This window comes from Dysidea avara, chromosome 7 (assembly GCF_963678975.1).
Source record: "Dysidea avara chromosome 7, odDysAvar1.4, whole genome shotgun sequence".
In the NCBI taxonomy this organism is placed as follows: Eukaryota; Metazoa; Porifera; class Demospongiae; order Dictyoceratida; family Dysideidae; genus Dysidea; species Dysidea avara.
The window spans coordinates 30,822,552-30,846,289 of record NC_089278.1 but is presented as its reverse complement, the minus strand read 5'-3'; the positions used below and the strand labels follow the sequence as shown (position 1 = coordinate 30,846,289).

General features: G+C 37.3%; 1 protein-coding gene across 1 annotated transcript; it reads right to left on the bottom strand.

The window, feature by feature from the left end:
• Window positions 1-4,635: 4,635 nt before the first annotated feature.
• Window positions 4,636-21,373, bottom strand: LOC136260835 (protein unc-93 homolog A-like). The gene is made up of 5 exons (XM_066054712.1): window positions 21,247-21,373; window positions 10,926-11,842; window positions 10,167-10,434; window positions 9,884-10,104; window positions 4,636-4,839 (listed from the first exon to the last, which is right to left on the bottom strand). Exons 1-5 carry the CDS (start codon window positions 21,251-21,253, stop codon window positions 4,756-4,758), a joined length of 1,497 nt encoding a protein of 498 aa, XP_065910784.1. The 5' UTR covers window positions 21,254-21,373; the 3' UTR covers window positions 4,636-4,755.
• Between the last annotated feature and the right edge of the window lie 2,365 nt (window positions 21,374-23,738).

The following is a 23,738-nucleotide window of genomic DNA, read 5'->3' as shown; positions in this document are numbered from 1 at the left end:
AAAGCTCAAAATAATGTAGTTACTAAGTTTCGACTAGTTGATAGTTATTAAATGATGAATGGTCAGTAAAATAATTGCTTGGGAAAAGCGTGGATGTGTATTTTACCCACCATGTGTTAGCCATTGAACAGACCACGGAACAATAAAAAGACAACAACTACATTTAAATATATAGGTCAGTAACTTATAGTCCTAACTACTTGACTTAATTTATTAATGCTTACTGTCCCAATAGTAAAGTTAGTAGGTTTAATCTAGTACACAATGAAAAATCTGGATTCCACGATCGCAATTTATCTGACGTTGTATATAAAGCATAATCACGTATGAATGACATTCTGAGAGCTTTTAGCCCATGTTATTAAAACCACTATTGATCATTAGATACTGATGTAGAGTGTTCTCAGTTCTTTCACTTATCAGGTGAGTGTGTCTAGAATGATACATATCACTGATATCATGACTGCACCGGGTTTTGCTGATATATATACCCATAGCCCTCAAGCCTGCAGCCTTTAGGCTTTGGGTGCATATATCAGCAAATCCCTCACAGCCGTGGTATAACTATCACACAGTACAGTAGTACCATTTAACTAGGGATCCCCCCAAAAGTGACACACACCGCATTAAATTCCGCCTTTAAAAATTATCCTTGAGACACCTTACGCAAAGAAAATCATCTTTATGGAATAATATTAGTCCATCTCACATCAAACTCAGTAGAGCTGGGCGGTATGAGATTTGTCAAAGCCGGTACGGTATTATAGAAAATATCACGGTACGAATACAAGCACGGTATGGATTGTATTTTTAATAATTTAATGAACAAAGTAATATCAAATGGACTTTCTTTTGGAAAATGTATTAGAAAGGTTGATAAAACATGCAAAAAAGGCTTTAACATAATTAGAAGTCTATCTTTTACATTGGTAAAGCATCTTAACATTGATGAGGGCAGGATGATGTTATGAATCAGCTGCCATCTAACTCTAGACGGTATGGTGGTATTTTCCAGTACGGTAATGGCAAGAGTTAATAATAGTGGAGGGAGAGTGACTAACAGCTAGTGTATAGGCCTGTATAAAATGATCCTGAGAAATTCAAAGGGATTCCTTCAGATGTGTAAAATGTTCACACAGGCAGAACAAGGAAATGTGATGATTGCACACTGAGAGAACAAAGAAATGCAATAATTGAAACAATCTTCACCTATGGAGAATACTACAAATTGCAGGGTTTTACAGAAAGAATCCCTTTGAATTTCTCAGGATCATTTTATACAGGCCTATGCAATGTTAGACACTCTCCCTCCACTATTATTAACTCTTGGTAACGGTATCATTAAAATACCTTTTCCTACGATACGTACCAGTATATCAACCGCTCTAAAACACAGCATTAAAACAAGAAAACATTTACAGGTGGCCAGATATAGATTTTTTTTTTAAATCACTGAAACCTGAATTTTTGTCTGCCAGCCTGCCTGCCAGTTTGGCTGCCTGACCACAGTCACAAGGTTGGAGGCCAAACAATGCAACACATGGCCACCATTTTATGCCTCAATAACAAACTGACCAGTGGCATGTGCCTTTTGGAGTTCCGATGAGTGTGTGCCCTCTGTGCCTTGTCTTTTCTTTTATCTCCAATCAGACTGTTCATCCTCTTCTTCATGCAATGAAACCATATTGAGGCGTTTATAGTATCAACACTTTCCTTGGAGCACCATATTTAGATGCCACAAAGTTATTTAAAATGCTCATGCTTAGTAGATAACTGTAATTTAATTTCACAATCCGATCATGATTGGATCACAGCCATGCCCATTAACAGATGAGTAGCAATCTAACAAGGAGACTACTCCTCTAAACAATCTATTTACACGATTATGATGACCACACCCCTTATTATTAGTCTAGCTGTATTTATAATGCTACCACCAAGACAGTAAAAAATGAAATAGTGACAAGCCCCTGTAGGTGAAAGGCTGACTTGAGACTCCATCTAATACAGCAGTCACCCTAATAGAACAGTTACACATATATGTATAGCTGTATGCTACCAAACAAACTAAATCATTAATTTAGAAATGAAGTAGAGATCCAAGTAAAAATAAGAGATGAATGATGGTATTACAACATAGCTTGGTGAGAAAATTTCTACTTTGGCATTGAACAAAAAGAATTATTATAACATGCCAACGTAGGGATTTTCTCAGAACTACACTGTATGCTGTAATACCATCATTCATCTCTTGCTTCATTACTTTTTATTACTTGGTTTTAAATTAATAATTTTTATACTAGTTACATATAAAGTACAAAATGTCATAATTGGCTGAGTGAATTGCTACAAAAAATTTATACCACTGAGCAGTAGCGACCATAACTGCATCTCAAGTTTCAATGTTTTGGGTGATTTTACCTTTGCCTGTAAATTATTTAATACAAGTCTCATAACCCATGCAATGTCCCATAGCTAACCGGGCCATGACCATGTCATGCTCTGTGTGTGTTTCTAAAGAATTGTTGATATCATAGCTACAAAATATTTAGTGCCTAAAATTTGGACTGGACAGACAGCTTGATTTGGAGTATAATGAATAATGACCTGCCGCCCACATGGAAATCTGATTTTTTGTGGATGAGAAACAAGTAATTGGCAAGTTTGCCTGGCATAACTTAAGAGGCATACCGACAAAATGGTTATACTACACGTCTATTAGTGACGTACGGCATACTACTGAATAGTAATAATACTGAAACCGCGGCCAATATTCGGGCCTGCACCATCCTGCCTATGCAAATGCACAGAGCTACCGCAATACTTCTATTCCATCTGTATATAGATGTCATGAGCAACAGAAGGAGTATGGTGACCGTGTCCGTGAGGTGGAGTTGGCATCTTTCACTCCTTTAGTTTTCTCAACAACTGGGATATGGGCAGGGAAGCAGTCACTTTTTATCGCCGTTTAGCCGAGTTACTTTCCAAACGTAACACCGTGACCTACAGCAGCACTCTTGCATGGCTTCATTGTTTGTTGTCCTTTTCTCTTTTAAGATCTGCAACTATGAGCATCCGGGGAAGCCGTTCCATCTCTCTCAGTTACAGAGCATCTGATGCTTCCCCGGAACTGGGCCTTGTAAGTGGCCCTAGGGACTTTTAATTGTCCCCATTATTGTTGTTTCAGTTGCGTCCAGCACACATGCCTTTTGTGCTGGGGGTGGTATAGGAGAGAATAAAAATAAATAATAATAAAATCCTGCCTATACATGCTTCACCGTACGGTCACCGTAGTACCTGAGTTCTTTCACTTCACTGTCAGCGACAACCTGGCCTGGCTTGGTGTTCCTTGTAGTGTGAGCGGGCCTCGAGTGTGAGCCGTCACAGTGTTGAGCCCTGGTTATGATAAATGACTTCAGTGATCTCTAAGTTTAGACCAGTAGCCGTTATACTGGTGACAAGAAGTGGAGTATAGCTGGGAGTTGCATGATGCAACACCACTGACACTTTATCACATATTACTAGCAAATCCTGGAACCATGCTGGCTTTGAAACCGGTTTTGCCGGGATGACATTCGTGTTATGAGCACTTCATTTGTACAACATCGATTGTGGGTTCACTTAGAAACAGAAATAAAGCAGACGTTGAAGCTATTGTGCAGTGATGATGAGATCGTACCAAGTGAACAGGGTAGGTATCAAGTAAAGTACTAGCTGTCACAGTAATGCTAGTCTATTGAGTGCCGGAGCCGGCAGATAATTTCTACTCGTAGTATGTTCTGATATCAATGGGCTCGAGCTCTGAGTTGGTTGTCAGATCGAGATTTTGGAACTGCTCTCATTGTAATAAAACTAATGTGAAGCTGTTACCTATGCATGCATGGGCTCAGTGTACTGAAGGGAATGTTACATAAGCACATGCTTACGTTACTTTAAGGCGTAAACACACCAAAGGCCATGAGAAGGACCTCTGTGACCAATCCAGTCACAACAGCAAACTCAGATGATTCCCATTACAAATGTAAGGAAGCCATCATGTGGCACTCTGGTACTATGTATCAACACCTTGTGTAGTTAGCAAAGATAACGAATGGGACACACAAAGAAGGACACAGGTAAGTCCATGAAGCATGCATCACCATGGTAATACCAAAAGGCATCTGTCGGGCTGAAGCAATGTCGGACAAATGAAAAAATCAAGTTATACCATAGCCTTAACTGTTGTCGAGTTACACTTGTCTGAAGGAATCAGTCAGTACTAAATTAAAATACCACTGAATTTTGTAGCAATTTATTGGACACATTTCTGCCATACAACACATGCACAAAGCATAACCTGGTAACATGTTAACCCTTTTATGTGACTGAATTTCATTAAATATTTTAGGTGCCAAATGCGCCCATATGGGTGATTTCCCAAAATTTGGTCACATGTTATTTTCCTTGATGTCTAGTGTAGAATTTAAAAAGATCCGTCCTTATGATAATACCACCCTGGCCCCAAATCCATTGACATGGCTTAACCTTAACACCTTCTGGCTTCCACAAAGCTGAAATTATATCAGCAGTGAATTAGGTATACTACTCCCAGCAAACAAAAGTATTGTGAATATTTTTTGGGATTTTTTAACTGTCACTAGAACAGAAAAATATTAATGCAATTAAAGACAGAGTATACATTACGCTTATACACTTCATTCAGCACTGTTGGGTATATGTACAAGACATGTACAAAACAACACTAGATTCACAGGTTTAAACAGCAGTTTCCTTGAATACAGTAATAGTCTTCATCATCAGTCTGCCCGGCCTCTCGTTAGTGTCATGATCATCATTATTCTGTATTAAAAGAACAAAGCAATAGAAGAATAAAAGTAAGTTGTATAACCAATCACCCCAAAATAAATGTGACTGAATTTTGAAAACTATCAATGTTCACACATTTTGTTTTTTTTTCTGCACTATTATCTGGTTATAGAGATGAAGTTTCAGCTAAGTAGTACATATAATTATACTGGAGAAAATGGATAGCCAGATGAGCAATTAAATAAATCTATATCATTCAGTGTATAGGTTAGAGACCTAGCACAAGGATCTTCATGAATTTAAAAACCGAGGCAAAGCCCAGGTTTAGTAGTAACATGAAGATTCAAGGGCATGGTGAGTCATTGTGGGATTAAATTAGATGCAGTTTTAAAATCATCATGTACATAAGTGCAGAAGATTGAACATGTTTCTGTCAAAAAGCCAAAGAAATCGTAGCTCACATCTTATCGCTGCTTCAATAATTGAAACTGATCAGTTTCTGCCATTGCATGTGCCATGGCATCATGGCATTATGAAGAACAGGTACATTAATAATACAGTTTGAAGACATGGCTTGAGTGGTTACAGTGACGAAGAGTTGTCACATGTTGTTGGCTTACTAGGTATGTTATGGGGGACATTGGAAACAACTAAAATGGAAAACTGAAACCAAAAAACTAAAATTGGTCAAAAGTTCATATTAACAGGTACTGTACCTCTTAACAAAGACCACCTCTGTAATATGACTACCTGTAAAATAAGACCGCCTCTAATAAAACCACCTCATTATTAGAGTTGTACCGATAATCGGATCGGTAATCGGTAATCGGTAGAAGCCGATAATTAGCTGTTTTTACCATAATCGGAAATCGGTTGTAATGGGCTGTGGCCAGCAGATTATTCGTCTTTTCAGCTTCAGCAGCTGCAGTACCACTGGAGGGCTAGTGTCAAAGGCTCTGGTATGTACTTGGGTAATTTGTTTATGTTTTGTGGTAACCGCAAAGATAAACAGTGATGGTTCAGGCCCTAGCCCACTTGTCTGACTAGCAACTTTGAGTGTATAATTTCACAGAATTGGCTTTACTAGCTCTACTTTTAATGGAATGAGCACAAGTATAATTGTAGAGACCTACAATCGGGTATCGGTTAACTATCGGTAAAACAGGGTAAAAATATATCGGATATCGGTTTTCCCTAAAAAGTGGGAATCGGTACAACTCTACTCATTATAGTAGTTATGTCAAGTAGATCCAACAAATATGGCCAAGGTGTACTCATAATGTAATAAAGTATCAATCAATCAATCAGTTAGTACTTAAAAGTTAAAATGACAGCTGCAGGGTTGTACAAAAGGATATACTATCTTACTGCGTCAACACCTAAAGTCCATGGTCATGTCACAAATGAAAATGGAGCAATTGCATGCACAATTTACTCCGCTGATATTAGATTTGATAATGGATTTCTCATGAATTGTGCATGATTTAGGAGTTGCATAGTTACAAAATCAACATTAATGATCTTGGACTTTATGTCTTGATAATAGTTAGGCACTCATAATAGGCATCTTTGAAGATTAAAAACCTGAGGTGACATCAATAATTACCGAGGCGCAGGTAATTATTGACATGGTTTTTAAATCGTCGAAGACACCTATCTAACTATTACCAAGACACAAAGTCCAAGATCATTAATAATTTAACTATGCAACTCTTAAATCATGCACAATTCATGAGAAATCCATTATCAATTCCAGTATCAGTGGAGTAAATTATGTATGCAATTGCTCCATTTTCATGCATTTGTGACATGACCATGGACTTTAGGTCTTGGCACGGTAAGATAGTATATTCTTTTGTACAACCCTGCAGCTGTCATTTTAACTTTTAAGTACTGTCTGATTGATTGATTGATTGATTGATACTTTATTACATTATAAGTACACCTTGGCCATATTTGTTGGACCTACTTAACATAACTACTATAATGAGGTGGTTTTATTAGAGGCGGTCTTATTATACAGGTGGTCTTATTACAGAGGTGGTCTTTGTTAACAGTTACCTGTTAATATGAAGTTTTGACCAATTCTAGTTTTTCAGTTTCAGTTTTCTATTTCAGCTGTTTCCAATGTCCCTGTTTATGGTGCAACAGCAGTGTAAGAGACCATTCATGGTTTTGCATACGGACCACACCCACATTACAAATAATGCAAAATAACCATTCTACAAGGAGAGTTGCCCATCTATAGGTCTTTGGTTCAGTCCATTTATAGTATATTTTATTTCGCGAAACATCCTTAAAACTGTCTAGAAAACAAATGAGCTCTAAACAGAATTTTCTGTGGACTTCTCCATTCATCCTGACAAATGTAGCTGCAACGTTAAATGGTACCTCCCATAATCGAATTGCTTAAGGTATGCTTATTAAATGAATGGAGTTGTGTTGGGCTTGGGTGGCTTTGCCCATTGCAGGCTATTAGCCTGCAAAATGCTTGAGAGAGCATATAGGAAATCAATGATCAATACCTCCCCTAAATAAAGGGTTCCCACTAAAACGCTGCCATTGAATTATTCTGAATGATGAAACACACTGAAGATTTATGTAGAGTCTTAATGTATATCCAAAGTTATGAAGACTTATATAAATCTTACCCAATCTTGCTTTTTATAATTGCCAAAGTCAAAGCTTGGTCTCACAACAAGCTAAACATTGAACCACAGTTTTATGCCACAATAACAATCTTACATGTGGCATGTACTTTTAGAGTCTGTCTCTTCCACGCCTTTTATGTCCAATCTTTCTGGTTGTCATTTATCTTCAAACAAGGAAACCATACTGAGACTTTTTCCTTACAGGACTGCATATGTACGCAAAATTATTTGAAGCTTTTATGCTACTGTATAGGTAGCTGCACTTATAATAATCTGTTCACTACAGAACGAATTGTGATAATTTGCCAATATAAGGATTTTGCCAGATAGCTATACTTTTTGTTGCTGGATTCCTTATTCTATTTCTACATTAACAATAATAATACTAGTTTGTATATAAACTATCAAGAAATGGTACTTAATAAACACTTGCAACCGATTATATATAAACCAAGTTTGGTATACAGGCCTATAACTTACAATGGGAAATGCTCAGCAGGTCCCTGTTTTCAACATCAAAATCCATTGTCCTTCTAGTTTTTTTGTCCCCAATGTCCTTATAATTATGTTACGTGGTGTGGTTATAAGCACTGGGAGATAAATTGAGTGCATGTCACAGACCAATAATATTATAGATCGATTACTGGATTTGCACTGGTTGATAATAAGTACCGGCCGATAAGCGGTCGCTTACGCTAACTTGCAGATGTATTAACATACAGAGGTGAAACTTGGCTTAATTGTTTGCTATAAAAAAATTAACTAATATCTGCTTCCATGTTTGAGAATAAAGGTGTATCCATTGAAAAAGGAACATCAGTAAATAATGATCCTGTCAGCACAATATTAATAAACATACACATCTTGGAAACTTGTCCACGTACAAAAACAACTTTCTAACACTTCACGAGCATGTGAACCTCTGGATTTATTAACTGGAGTGTGTGACTAGTGAGTAACAAAAATTGTGTTTATATTTTTCTCCCATTGTTTTGAAACATGTACGTGTATTTATATTTGAATAACTGAATTATGGTTGTAATAAATAGCCTGTCTGGATAATTGAGCAATTGCTTTTTAATACAAAACTAGCTTCTTTTGTATAGCCATATGAACATTGACTTTTGTTCTCTAAAAAATTCAGTCACAAGTGTTAATTATTAAGGTTCCCCAATAAATCAGAAGAAGCTATGTACTTTCAAAATGTCTATTATCATGACGTATATTTGTCCACAACCAAATCACTGCAATAGTTTTATACGTTGCGTACTTACACTACTTATACTACATATGAATGAGCCCTCAAATGATTTCTGTTGTGCTGTCTAATTGTTTTCATTTAAATGTAATTAAGAGTACAAATTAAAAGCAAGATTATGCAATGCCTTTTAATCCCAGTGACTAATCAAACACTACAAAGCTCACTCTATGGTGTTTTATAAACCAGTCATATTGCTGGTCTTCAGTATAAAAGAAGGTCTGCTGCATGATGTATACCAGTAAACTCTTTATTTATTTATTTATTTATTATGCACAGAACCTCATAAATGAGTGTGTGTGTGTGCATGTACAAATTGTTCAGTTTGTCAGTAAATTTATCTAAACTAGAAGAGGTAACTACATTAGCTGGCAGAGAATTTCAATCACAGATTGTGGCTGGCAAAAATGAGTGTTTAACTCTTGCCAATCACAACAAAAAATAACTTCTCACAATAATTGTGACTGGATTTTGGGAAAACGATCCAAATTGCACATTAGAAGTTTTAAGATAAACAATTTTAAAGAATTCAAGTCAGTATAACTTGCCAAGGATAGTAAGCACATGTATAAAATTTACAGAAGTGATGTATCAGTTTATTACCTTTCAGACCACTTCCAGTACTCGTAGCTGCTTGTAGAGTTTTCCATCGAATAAGATATGCAGCTGGATGAGCAAAGTAGTATCACTAGTACTCACAAAGGGGCAGAGAGTGAGGGGCAATGGAGTGGGCAAACGATAGACTTCAAAATGGAGGCAGATCACGACTGAAGTCCAGATACGCAGTGCTGATTTCTTAGTAGCTGATATACAGCAAAATCAAACCCAAAAACGTTTGGCAGGCCATCCACCAGTATAACACTGATTCTTGTCAAGCCAGGTCCATCACAAGACCATAAACCGCCATTTGAGCTCTCCACACCACCCAGAAAAGTTGTCCCTTAAAATCAGCCTCAAATAGTTTGAGTAATGCTGACCAATAGTACAATAGTGTAGCATCCTCTGGTGGTGTCAGTTTGATTTTGCCTAATGTGCAATTTGGATCGGTTGTGTAAAATCAGGTCACAATTTTTTAAAAATTCTAACAAAACAATACTCCAAATTATTACTGTAACACATAGCTACATCACTTTTATTGCAACCTCAACAATTTATGTGGTTGTCATACCTCTAGGTCTGATTCTGCGTGATAATAATGGTGATGAATCAATTCAGCTAATAAATAAATTGGCAGGCTAATGATCATGAGTCCTCCATTCAGATATACTATTTCTTTTGTATCCAGAAAAACCCCTGATGCAAAGCTAACAAAATACCCCAATGTAAACAAAATAGTATAACACATGTAGGCAATGTCTATCTCTTTGTGCAGCATGTGTCCAACATAGCCTACAAATATATACCAAAGAATCAATAATCACATTATTTAAATGCAGTCATGGGTAACTAACTTGAAGCAAAGGTGATGTACTGTCCATCGGTGGTACCCCAGAGTGCAATAAATACAAATACAAACAGATGGCTGGGTTGTTTCTCCCATACAACCAGGAATATAGATAGAGATAACTTTAGTATTGTAGTAATAATAGCCACCACATATCTGGGTGAGCATGAAAGGTATATTTTACCAGTTAGGAAGCATGATGTGGTAGCAGATAGAGCATACACCATGGTAGCATATCCAACCATGTGAACACCAATACATTCAGAAATGTAGGTCTGAAATGTATAAATACATGTGTATAAAAGTATAAGCATATAAGCTATTATGTAGCTTTTACTGATTTAATGTTCATGCACATGCAGAGAAAATAATGGCACAAAATAAATAGCATCAAATAAATAGCATCATGTTGCACATACCAATGTCATAAATCTGTGGCTTGAATCATTGGCCATTGGAACTAATAATACCACTTTTAGGTCATGGAAAGTTAATAATGGCTGCTATAATTTTATTAACATTAACATCATTTCTTGGGTGCCACCTTTGATTTCACAACTTTTTTCACCCAGGATTTTGAAGGCCGCACCCTTTTTTGATTGTTCTTACAAGTCGGATATACAAATGTCAGCCTTCAGTAAAGCATATAGCAGGAGTGGGGTGTTCAAGCAAGGTTTACAGCCACCTGTAATGCTCACCTTTAGCCATATTAAAATCTATGCTACACTAGTGAAGAAAAAACTGCCAATCATTTTACGTGTAGTACCTTTGCAAAACTTCCAAATGTAAAAGATTCCACTACTGCAGTAGTCATGACCAGTGGAAATCCTAACAAAATGTATGTCTTCTTTAATAAAATAGTAGTGAAAAACTCAATGTTACTTCGTTTAAGTTCAAACAAGATGTTTCTCCAAGTAGACTTCACATGTTCACCCTTTAATTTGTCTAAAAACAACACAGCAATGATTGACGCAATCAAAGCACAGAGTAGCAGTACTCCACGTAATATCATCAAATACTTATTGTATGGATCAATGTGGTCAGTACTTTGTTCCAAGTTGCAGCTTTCATTTCCAACAGCCACAGACTGTTCATCCAAACCAGATGGTAGTAGTATTGACGAAGACAAAGCACTTCCCAGTAAGGCACCACCAGTGTAACAACCCATGGCAATTCCATTTGCAAAACTCATCATTTTCTCATGACAAATGCCATATTCATCACCATAGTCAACTGCTATTTTGTTCAGATATGTAACACCACAAATCCAAAAGAACGTTGTTGCTAAACCAACAAAAACTGCAGCTGGAATAAGAGTAATATATGACACATAGAATTGGCAGACAACAAACAGAAAGAAGGCAATATGAGTAACTATTAACATTCTTTGTGCCCCAAAAGATCGAAGTAGCGGTAGTGTAAAAAATGTTACCACGAATGCAACAAAAGCAAAAACAGTTAATGAAGTAAATCCAAGTGCTTGGCCAGCAATGGTAGTAAGGAGATTAAGAGAAGCATAAGCCGCTGTGTATGACAACACTACTGCAGCACTAAATACTATAAAATTTTTGTAGTAATAATGGTATTTGCTGTATGGTATAATAACATTGGATTGGGGATTGCCTTCCATTTCTTTACAGTCATGTTCTTCTTGACCACTATAGATGATGCCTTCATTATTTCCTGTAGAAACAAAACACAAATAAAAATCACTATTATATCAACAAGCTTTCCATGTGATATATACACCAATACATATTTCCACCAATCAATATTCTGATGTTTATGGAGTGAGAATTATTGTGCTGCATTCTGATACTAATGAAAGCAACTCCACTCAGACAGCATGTTAGATCACATGTATAACTTTGTAGATCACTAAACTAGTCCAACTATTTGTTCTACAACTAGGAAAACTGACTCAAGATGAATGCTACTAAGAAGACAACTAGAAAATACAATATTATATCCTAAAAGAATTGCCTATGCTTGAGCCAGCATGTAGGAGTGGGGTGGGTACAGCACTCAAGGGATGTCTCAGTGTAATACAGTACCCAGCTTTGTGTTGTGCTACACATTAGTACTCAACATGCCCTATAATTATCCATACACATTTGCAGAAGTGTTTTAAGCAGTAAATACCATATTTGACCGGTTAATAGTATGACTTGTATAATAGCCATCCCAGATAGTAACCTCTAGAATTATTGCCATAAGAGCCACCCTCGGATCAGAGCCATGGCTTGTATCTGAATATACTGATACAAGTGTTAACTGGAAATGTTTGAAGCAGAAGCTAGGCAAAGAAGTTGTTTTAAGCCAAGAAATAGCATTTTTGAGAGACGTTAAAATGAACAACAGTTTAGAAGGATGACTAAACAAGGTCAGTCATTTGTAAATCCAGATAAATTCCACAAACTACTGCCACACAAATCCATAGTAGCTGCCCTCAGATAGTAGCCGCATGGTTTTCCTTGCTGAAAGTTATGGTAGCTGTGGCTATTAACCGGTCAAATACGGTAAGAGCCCAGCTGCAACTTCAATTACAAATGATATCCAAATAAACATACAAAATGCATTAAGTGATCTGTTTTCTCTTGTTCCTGAAGGGACAAGTAAACAGCAAGTCTCAAGTCAGTCATAGGTCATATTTAGGCTTGTGTACACAATTACAAAAATTAATCCAAAATAGCCAAGCTGTGAGAAACATGGTGGCCATCAAAAGCAGACTAGTGTGAAAAAGAAGTGATATCAAAGGGTGGCATCTAAGAAATGGCTGAAGTGATATATTAGTGTCACTTAATTTGTAACATTATGAATTCATTGACATTAATATCACTACAGCCATTTCTTGGCCACCACCTTTCGATAGCACATCTTTTTCACACTAGTCTGCTTTTGTTGACTGCACTCTTTTTTCACAGCTTGAAGTAAACTGGTATTAGTGCATCACATATCCAATTACACAGTAGTACACCATTTTACATAGAAAGCAGATGGATTAACACAAACTGTTACAATTATGGTGTTGTACAACCTGTTTTTGAGACTTTATGGTAGCAAGAGTACATAATATTTATATGGGGCCCATATAAATATTATGTACTCTTTATAATTTAATACTGGTAGGTGGCTATATTAAGCACAATCATAACAGCAAGTACCTACAGACATATCTGTATATATATATATATATATATATATATATATACAGGGAAGTGAAAACTAAGCTTCAGACAGTACTCATGGAAAATTCATTGCAATAAAAGGAACATTTGATACATATACTATATGAACAATTATAAGGCCCTTGCTACAAGTAAATAATTTACACATACAGCAGTGGCAGACCTAGATGAGTTTCTGAGGTTTCAACAGAAACCCCCTCTTGACATCAGTGGCAGTCTAACTGTGTACTGCATTGACATGCATCATAGCAAAATACTATTATACATCTGTGTTTCAGTAGCATATAATACCTTCAACTTCACTCTACTTTCCACCTGCCAATGCATAAAAATGATTGAATTACTCTAATAGAGCAGTCAAAGGTCTACTCTAATAGAGCAATCACAGCTATGACTTAATCACTTTTCCCCTACAGTTAGTTTATTCTTGGATGCCTTTTTTGCAACTAGATATTTTTTTTAAATTTCAGAAACCTCGTTTTCAAAATCCTATATCCGCCACTGCTGAGTCTATACCCCTGTACTTATGTTGTACCATATTGTCTTAACAAAATAAGACATGTCTCACTCTCTCTCTCTTTTTAAATTCATTTGGTAGCTAGCTGCAATAACAATGCTGGATTGTCAGCAAAGCTGAAGGTCTACAGGACTCGCCCATCCTGCAGTGTAGCATGAAAAGCAATTAAAACTACTTATACGACTATTCATAGATAGTGTGTGCATGAATGAATTACAAGTAAATCAGGGAAGGTTTTAGGGGGTTTCCAAGGTTTCTGGAAACCCCTTTGGGGTTGGCTTGCTTCAGAACAGCTGTCACAGCCATTAGGCAACTATAGCTATTAGCTAGTATTACAATGATTCTTCCTTAACTACAAGTAAACCACCTCATAGAATGAATTATACTCACCAATGCTCATCACTGATACGATCACTTTTCACTTAACTGAGGACTACACCCCCAAATTTTAATTTCTAATTAATGCCCATTGTTTAGTAAGTTAATAGTTTCTAGTTTAATAATCTGCAAAAGCTTTCCAAGACTACGTTAAGGACAAATGCCAAGAAGTAAAGAGTCAATAGGTAGAATCATTGGTGGTGACTATAAATAATGATTCAGTACATAGCTAAGTAGCTAGATATATCTATCCTAAACATTGATATCCAACTAGCTACATAACTATCAGTGTATAAATTAGCTAGATAACTATTAGTATATAACTAACATTAGCTATAGTAAGCCCAGATGCAATTTATTTTGTGGGTTTGGTGAGTAGATATATACAATGGCAGCAAATGAAGATTTTATTAAAAACAAAGAACACTAAGAGAAGGACCTCTGCAGTCACAACGGCAAACTCAGATAATTCCCATCAAACGTAAAGAAGCCATCATGCGACGCTATCAAAAATCTACCTCTTGCTCTGTCAGCGAAGATAAATGGGGCACAAATGAAGACATAGGTAAGTCCATGAAGCATGCATTGTACGTACTGCGGTATGCCAAAAGGCACCTGTCAGGCTGAAGTGATGTCAAACAGTGAAAAAATCAAGCCCGTATCCTTAGCCATTATCAAGTTATGCTTGTCTAAAGACATTAGTCAACAAGAATTAGTTTTTTTTTATTTTATTTATTTATTTATGATTACTGGGCAGTCAGCACAGCTGGTGTGCCCAGGAAAAAGAAAAGGAATCACAGGATTAGGTACAATTATATACTAACTAATGTGGTGTTGATTGTTTGTAAAGCGTGATATCAAGTTAGTTGTAAACTCATCATAGTTTGTCATCTCTATAATAAATACAGGCAGTTCATTCCATTCTTTGATTGATCTTGAGTAAAATGATTGTTGATAAGATGTTGTTGATGGTGTGGGCAGGATAAAATGCAAGGGATGATAGTGTCTTGTTTGTCTCTCTACAGATTGATAATATGGGGGAATTGATAGGGATATGTCTTGATGGAGGATTTTGTGGAACAGTTGCAGTCTAGATATCTTTCGTCGTGTCCGTAGGGTAGGCCAGGATAGTTGATTTAATATTTGTGTCACGGAGCTAGTTCTGTTGTAATCACTGATGACCCACCTGGCTGCTCTACGCTGGATTTTTTCCAATTTGTCTACATCAACATTATAACAGGGGTCCCAAACAACTGAGGCAAACTCCATTTGGGGTCTTACCATGGTAAGATATGCTTGTGCTTTTACTTCTCTTGAACAATATATGATGGATCAGAGTATGCAGCAGTATATATGCTTGTCAAGCTGTAGAGGAATCCCCATATGACTGTTCATGTTGTCCTTAGTCTCCTCATTGGAACCACCTCAGCCTAATCATGAACCACGATAGTGGGTTCATAATAGGGATCGCAGTGGAATTTTTGAAAATCCTAACAGAGCAGTCACCTAAAATCAGCCTTAGAAAGCAGACTCGAGCACAAAACAACACTCAGATGGCTTAGGCCCCTATTTGGTGATTATTAGTTTCTCATCCAGCCTTTCTAATTATTATGATGCGGGCTATTACCATTATGCCATTATTTTCACACTGATGTACAGACCTTGTCCATTGTCTTTCTTTCTTACTACAAACATTTCCTTTACTAGCTGATTCTACTTTTCGTGATCGCCAACTGTTTTTCGACAGACAACTGAAAGCGAAGTCGATAGAACACGATTGCAAATGGCACTGCAGCAATTTGCTAAGGAAACAACAGTTCTCCTGGCGATATATAGCGCATTGTAGCGTTCACCAACAAAAAATTATAAGAGTTTGGAATCACGTGTTCTTCTGAGCATGCACAGAGTAAATAATGGCTTACCATGCGGTAGCTGTAGAAGGATGCGGGCGGTGGATGAGAAACTAATAATCACCGAATAGGGGCCTTATTATCAAACACTGAACTCAGACAAATGGTGATATAGCAATAAAAATGGTCAAGACGAAATTTAGAAACATTCAAAAATTGCGAATTTTACGCGAATTGTTCATATTATTATTCATAATATTATTATTCTTATTCTTATTATTATTTTGTTTCACTCGTGTACAGCCCAAGGCTTCCATTTTTTCGCGATAAAAACTACACAGCCTTACTCACTGAGTCCTTCCGCGTGTCCATGACCCATTAATTAACCCGTACTCCACAGATCGCTAACCGGCCTCCACCTCGATAAATTTCTAAGTTCTTCTTCGCCATTGCCAGCTGTTCCATATACGGAAGAAGCCGTAGAAGAACAAAATTACGGGATTTTGTGTGCTCAAGGATGCGTATTGTTCGACTATAGTCTTTGTAACGTTAATAGATGGCAGATTGAAGTTGTGCAGCACTCTTTTACCTTACAAGATCGCCATAATAGGGTCTCTAGTGAGCTGCCCGTCTTCGCTACGAGAAGCCGTTTAAGCGCGCATCCAGTTTATTCTTCTTTCTAGCCATCACAGTGAGTGCTTTGTTTGTCCATTATAGGTGGAAGATAAATGGTAGCGCTGATATCATGGCTGCTTTTCACACGCAAAAAAAGGTTGGGTGGGGTGTTTATTACTAGTCTGGCGCGGCCGCCCCTTTGATTAGAGCTTAATCTCTAATCAAAGGGGCGGCCGCGCCAGACTAGTTTATTACAACCCTACCATTTAAAATATTTTGTGGTCTAACTACATATCATCAACAACCCTCCCATATGGTATCCATGTCATAAACAACTTACAGAGTGTGAAGCCTGACAGTCTTATATGGGAGGATTGTGTGCTACTGCGCTTATGTTACTGTAACTATAGCTACTGTACATGTGTACATATTCTAGCACAATCTCTGATCAGCTAGTGACATTGACAGTTGCAAACATTTAGCCATGACCACATGCATGCTAACCAGACTTTGCTGACTATACCTATGGTGTTCCACTTTGTTACACACTGTTACTAGAAGGCTACACCTAGGCTTTCCAGGGCTAGAGCCCAGTCTAAGTCCTCGCAATTGGAACTCAATATGCCAGTTTAAAGTAGTCTTGCATGGGTATGACTGCCAAATCCCTGGTAATCGTGTAAGACCGGCTACGCCCTGCACTGGCTACTAGTATAGTGACATTGTGATTTGTACATGCAGACACTGGCATAGGAAGACTTCGGCCAAGCCTAGCCATCTCCTCCTATTTAGCTTGATTAACACCAACTCACACGGTTGCCACTGCATGTAGCCTTGCATGTTCATATGGGCAACTCGTACATTTATACAAAGGTGTTGTAAGCATCATCCCTACAATAATAGCACTACAGCTACAATGTATAGCTATCTCTTCACTACCTATTCTGCTAGACAACTCTACACCTGTAATGCACATGCTTGATGTATGCATCGTTCTTCACTTTTTTTAAAAAATGGACTCTACAGGAATTATAACACTAACATGCAGTTTGTAATACCATTCTTATAACTTGTATCATAGAGTTTCATTCTTTTCCTTCTTTTAGAATAAACACCTAAGTCATCTTGTTCTTCTTCAAGTCTCCTGTGCTGTCATCAACACTGTCTCCTGTATGATAGGTGCACAATCAGTAATTCTTCTGACAGGCAGCTAGCTCGTATAGCAGTGTGTTTTCAGCAATGGCACAAAGTGTGATGATGGTGGCTGAAACACTAGGAATTAATATATCCTACCTTATTATTTTGTGCGTGTACAAATCAGAATGAAAATACAGTCTTTATCATAGGTTACAAATTAATGTTGCATTAAGATATCTAGTTAATGAGTTAACCATTTAAACTGAGGAATCTCTGTTAGCTTAGGCTACACTATAAATTATAATGTGCCAATTAACTTATAATCCTCAAATGGATTTGGAAAAAAATACACAAACTAGACATATTAAAAATTTAAAATAAGAAATAGGGATCGCTAAATAAGCCACGAAACAAGAAGGGATCGCTGGGGTGGTAATGTAAACCACAAATCCCTATTTTGACTACCTATAAATGTTCCATTTGAGTATAAAGAGTCAAAATAGGGATTTGTCCAATCCCATCCCATTCCCCTGTCCCATCCCATTCCTGTTTTCCGAGAGTTCTACTTACCCCTTGTATTACCTTCACAGTAAACATGCCTTTAAAACAACCCAAAACCTTATACACTTGAAATGCTTCCAATGATTTTTAACTAACTAATTGATGGCAACTTAGTTTTGGAAAAGTGCAATACAGAATGGCTAATGTTACAGGTCTGATTTCTTCACATTTTTTACCAAAACACGTGTCTTTTGGTATAGCCAGGAAATACCCTCACTGCATCGTGGATGTACTTTTGCAGGTCCTTATTTGTCTCCCATTTCTTTTCACTTCCAACACAAAAATGATAGTTCATGGGTATTACATCAATGGCTTCAGTTAATTTGCTATCAACACAACACCCATAAATTTCCCACTATGTCTGCTACTGATGAAGTGAGTGGATAAAATGTTTATGTGCTTTGCATACTGTTGTCTTTATGTAAAACTTTGCAACAAGAAGAAAACTATATGAAATGGCTACCTCACTTGTCGGCAATAAGTAGTTGGGGCACACATTTCATTGTACAATTTAATAAATTACTAGACACAACTACACTGGGCACAACACATGCTTTCTTTGTGAAGCACAGTGGCTTATACCACTCTGGTAACAATGCAGCCCGAAATAATTTGAAAGATTTTAAAGCTGACATCTTACGCATGTTATTGTGGCTTCAGGAAGTTCTTTTAAATTTTATATGCCACTTGAAGTATTAAGAGTTTCAAAAATTATGGATCCATCATAAATCAAGAACACATTATGAACCATTATCTTAGTTAAGCAATGGTTTATCACATGATAGTATACAAGTGTAAGAAAAAATATTATTAAATTTGAGTATGGATCAATCATGCCATAATAAAATAAAAGGCATTGATGTCAAATGGATAGTGGCACTGAGCCTAACAGTTAATGTTTCATAGCTATACATAAGTGCAAGTACTCCACTTGGCGCGAAGCAGTAGCTACATACTTGGCCACACAGTTGGCAAGTTTTGAGTATTCAAAAGTTTCACCTCAAGTCGATGTAGCTTTTAGTTAAAGAATTATTATTATTATTTAATTTGTTTCCCGTCACCTAGAAGAGCAAAAACTGATGTGGTCGGGAGGCGATTATTAATTATACACCTGACTCTTGTTGCAGTATGTGACTGCTCTATTTGTGTACCGATGCAACCTGTTAAAGAACTCCAACCCTTTAGCATGTCCTGCACTGCATTTGCCAACCATTGACATTACCCATCACTAGTCTATTCAGTGACAGAAACCAAGATTGCAGAAACTCTGTACTACTAGCTATTTAAACATGCAACCACCGTTCATCAGATAAATCTAGCTAACCTATAATTCAATGGTTAGTACCCACGGTTTTACAGAAAACGTAGATGTAAAAAAATAAAGCCATGGGTTCAAACATAGACTCCGTACCGGTACGGAGTCTATACTATCTATGGTTCAACAAAACTAGGCATTCCAGTATCCGAGATTTTTAAATTTAAAAATTCTCCGTTTTTTCCCCAATAGATCCCTGGCACAAAATAACAACTCGTGTTTAACTTGGGATTGCTCCGTCGTCCGAGCTCCAATGAGGATGAAAATCGCTGTGGGGTTTGTCCACACGCTGATCATCATGAAAATCTTAGTTTTATCGTGCGCGTTACATATAAGTAAGTTTTGTGTTGTCTTATAATTTATTCAAACCTTGTAATTCATGTAGAATACTTTAAAACTTTTAAAAACGTACTGCCGGGTGGAAGGTAGTTACTGGTGCTTACTTTAAAGTGCGTAGTTACTTCACTCGGGTTAGCGATTGTCAGCTTCCAGAGCAATTTTCTGATGGCTGTGTCATCAGCTCAAAGTATAAACCACTTCAAAGCTGGCATGACAATGCAATAATTGAAACCACAACTCCACCTTAGGTATTGTTGCATCATTGTGCCACCTCCACTTTAGTTGTTTACTTTTTATAAGTTGTTAACTTGATGTTTTTACTAACTTGAGATAGCCACTTGCCTATGGGTATACACCATTGTATTGAGAAGTGTGCAGTAGGTGAAACATATTTGCTCACCACAAAGCATACAAAGATTGCTGAGATCCAATAAGACCTGAAGTTACTCTCATTACATATACAAACTTGCAGCTAGAAGCAACTGCAGTTTCAAGATAGTCCAGATTACTAGATGGCTTCCTGATTCAATTGTGCCGTTTTCCCTTTAAAATGTATGGGGAGGCCCGGAGAAAAAATGTACCGTTTTTCAGTTTTTAAGCACTGTGCATGCCAACGTAGCTAATTCCAACACAACAAACTATATATTTCTGAGATCGGCAATCAATACTCTATCTATTGAGCATATAAAAAGCCCATTTTTCCAAAATTTAGAAATCGGGCTGGATTGCCTAACAAAACTAAATGACTACGTATAACCCACGGCACTGACTGCCCACATCAAACACAGAAAGTATTGCATCATCCTACACGGTACGGTATGTCAAGACAACATAAACACTTTCTGATGCAGTAGTATAGTCAACTGCCCATTAGCGATATTTAAAGCCTACGCCACGACTGGGCCAGCGAGTACAATAGTGGCCCGAGAGCGTCGCTCAGGCAACCCCGGGGGCGGTATCTAGTTCACTGATCTAGTTTAAAGATTGTCGTTGTTCCTGTTATTCTCCCTACACTCAGGCACGTATGTGCAGCTAGTCATTCGCCATTTACTAGCTATTTCTGGCTCAATTAATACCTATACGGCATACAGAGATGCCGATTGTCAGTTTAAGTTATAATTAGGAGTTAAATTGTCACAGCCACACGTCTATTCAGCGAGAACACTTGCACAGTCTGCCAATTGGCTTACCGGACATTTCAACTGCCCACAACCGTCCTTTCCATCACCACCACCTTGGCTACGAGGAAATGTTGCATTATTAGCTACCGGTTTTGGAACCGGTCAAGCAGCTACGTAAGTACGCGGGACGCGCCTCAGTCAGCCGGGCTATATTATATGAACTGGCCCATGCAATTGTTCAATTTCGTAATTCTGGGCTGTACCGGTATCATGGTAGCTACTGTCTATATACTTACTGATATACCGGTAAAGGAACAGCGTGTACCAGATCAGTGCAAAAATTGACACATCATCAGTGATGATTGCAAATTAAAAGAATCTTAGTGTTAGCTACAAATGCAGGCCAGCATTCCAATCAATGACCTATATACAAATTCTAGTACACTCACTCAGTCAGTGATACTTAAATAACTTATAAAACCTAGCTGTGTCCTCTGCATGGTGTCAATGGTATTGGAGTGGGTATAATGTGGAGAAGTTTGTATAATAGGATCAAGTCCCCTCTGGTACCTGTGGGCCAGAGATGGTGGTTAAAATGCATGTGGGCAGTTTCTCACTAAATGACATGCATTTCTTTAAGAACTGGTAGCAACCATGTGCATGGCCCTTAGCTGAACTTTTTCAATTTTTCTTGGTCAAGGATAAATTGAGTACCCCTGGCATAACTACCGCATGACAATTCTGGCATAGGTAAACCAAAATTATAACTAACATGGCTATAGCATATCTTGGATGCATGACTTGTGACGACATAATTATTGATCAGCACTTATAGTTACTTTTGTAACTAAGTTACTTTTACAGTGACTAGTATATAGTATAACCATGCTTTGTAACTAGTAATTTGTAACTAGTACATGTCTGAAAAGTAACTAAGTTACGATAGTACACAGTTTCAATGTAACTATAGGTAATTGTGCTTTAAAAGCACTTCATTATTTTTGTGCCATAGCTATATGCTACAGCCATGTTGTAAGTAGACACATTGCGTGTACTCTTCTTCCACATTCTGTGCATGTACTGTTCTTCCACATGCATTCTGTGTACTGTTTCTTCAGATGATTCAGCTTGAGTAACAGATGTAACAATAATTGAAACTGAGTTGAAATGGCCACAGCATTATTATTTTCAGTTGCACACATATGTACTGTGTGTTCCCTTCTTCCCCTGCTGCATGATACATATCTGAGATGTTGACATGGAAAATTAATGCCTCGGTATGATTTCATTGCATGAAAAAGATGACGACCAGCCTGATTGAAGATAAAAGGAAAGGCAAGGGACAGAGAGCACACACTCGTCGGAGCTCCAACAGGTACATTCCGCTGGTGATCATGAGTTTCTTAATTATTGTGGTGGCCATGCGCTGCTTCATTTGGCCTCCAGCCTTGCAACTGTAATCAGGCAGGCTGGCAGACAATAAAAATCCAAGTTTTGGTGTTTTTTAAAATTTAATTCTATAGCCGGCCACCTGTAAGTATTTTCTCGTTTTTAATGCTTTATTTGATGTTATAGATGGACTAATATTACATAAAGGTGATTTTAGTTGTGTGCGATGTCTCTAGGATGATTTTAAAGGTGGACTTTTAGGTGGTGTGTGTCACCTTTTGGGCAACCCCTACTTAAACAGTACTACTGGTCATGTTTGGGGTAATCCCTACTTAAACAATACTATTTGATAGCAAGGTAAGTGTTTTGATGTAGCATCATCTATTTTCTGATGAAATGCAACTGAAAATATGTCATGAATGCTTTCTAAAGTGAAAATGATGCAATACCTACTTTACTGGTTAAGTTTGAATTCATATAACAAGGGAAGAGATATAACCACAAAACATCGGACTGGCTAATGCATTTATTGCTCAAAAATGCATCATGATGTTTGCACTTTGGATGGGCATAATAAGTGATAATAAAACAATAGCTCGACCAGGACTATAAGAAATCGTTTGTGTTGTTCCACAGGCACATATAGAAATACAGAGATAGACCACATAAAACTGCTGTACTGCATGTTTATAGGTTAAAGTTACTACTTTTTCATATGCATGCATTACGACAGTGTGGAGTGATGAATTAGGACATACTTTGGACTTAATGAAGCATATGTAGGACTGCAACAAATATTCAATTCATTTGGATATTGGTTTGTTAAGATTTTATCTCTTGTAAAAACGTAGCTGATAACCAACATCATTTCAACCATAAACACTTGTAATTCACTAGCAAACGAATATCCAAATGGTAAATTTAGCATCCAGATGGCCTGTTGTGCCATGTAAAATTGATTATAAAGACAACCATCATAAGGCATTAATTTTGCATATATTCAGAGAGAAAGTAGCCAAGTATGTGGCAACATGTAGCTAAATTCCAGAACTTTTGCACTAATCAAAACATTACCAAATAGTTTGGTATTCATTAGTAAAGACATCCAAATATCCAGGCACTAAATTTGATACTTCCTAATTGTAACTATTTCATACAGTGGGTTATCTATA

Coding starts and splice junctions, on each gene's coding strand:
- LOC136260835 (XM_066054712.1), bottom strand. Junction 10,105..10,166: donor GTACATCACCTTTGCTTCAA/GTTAGTTACCCA, acceptor ATATATTTGTAG/GCTATGTTGGACACATGCTG. Junction 4,840..9,883: donor ACGCAGAATCAGACCTAGAG/GTATGACAACCA, acceptor CTTTTAATACAG/AATAATGATGATCATGACAC.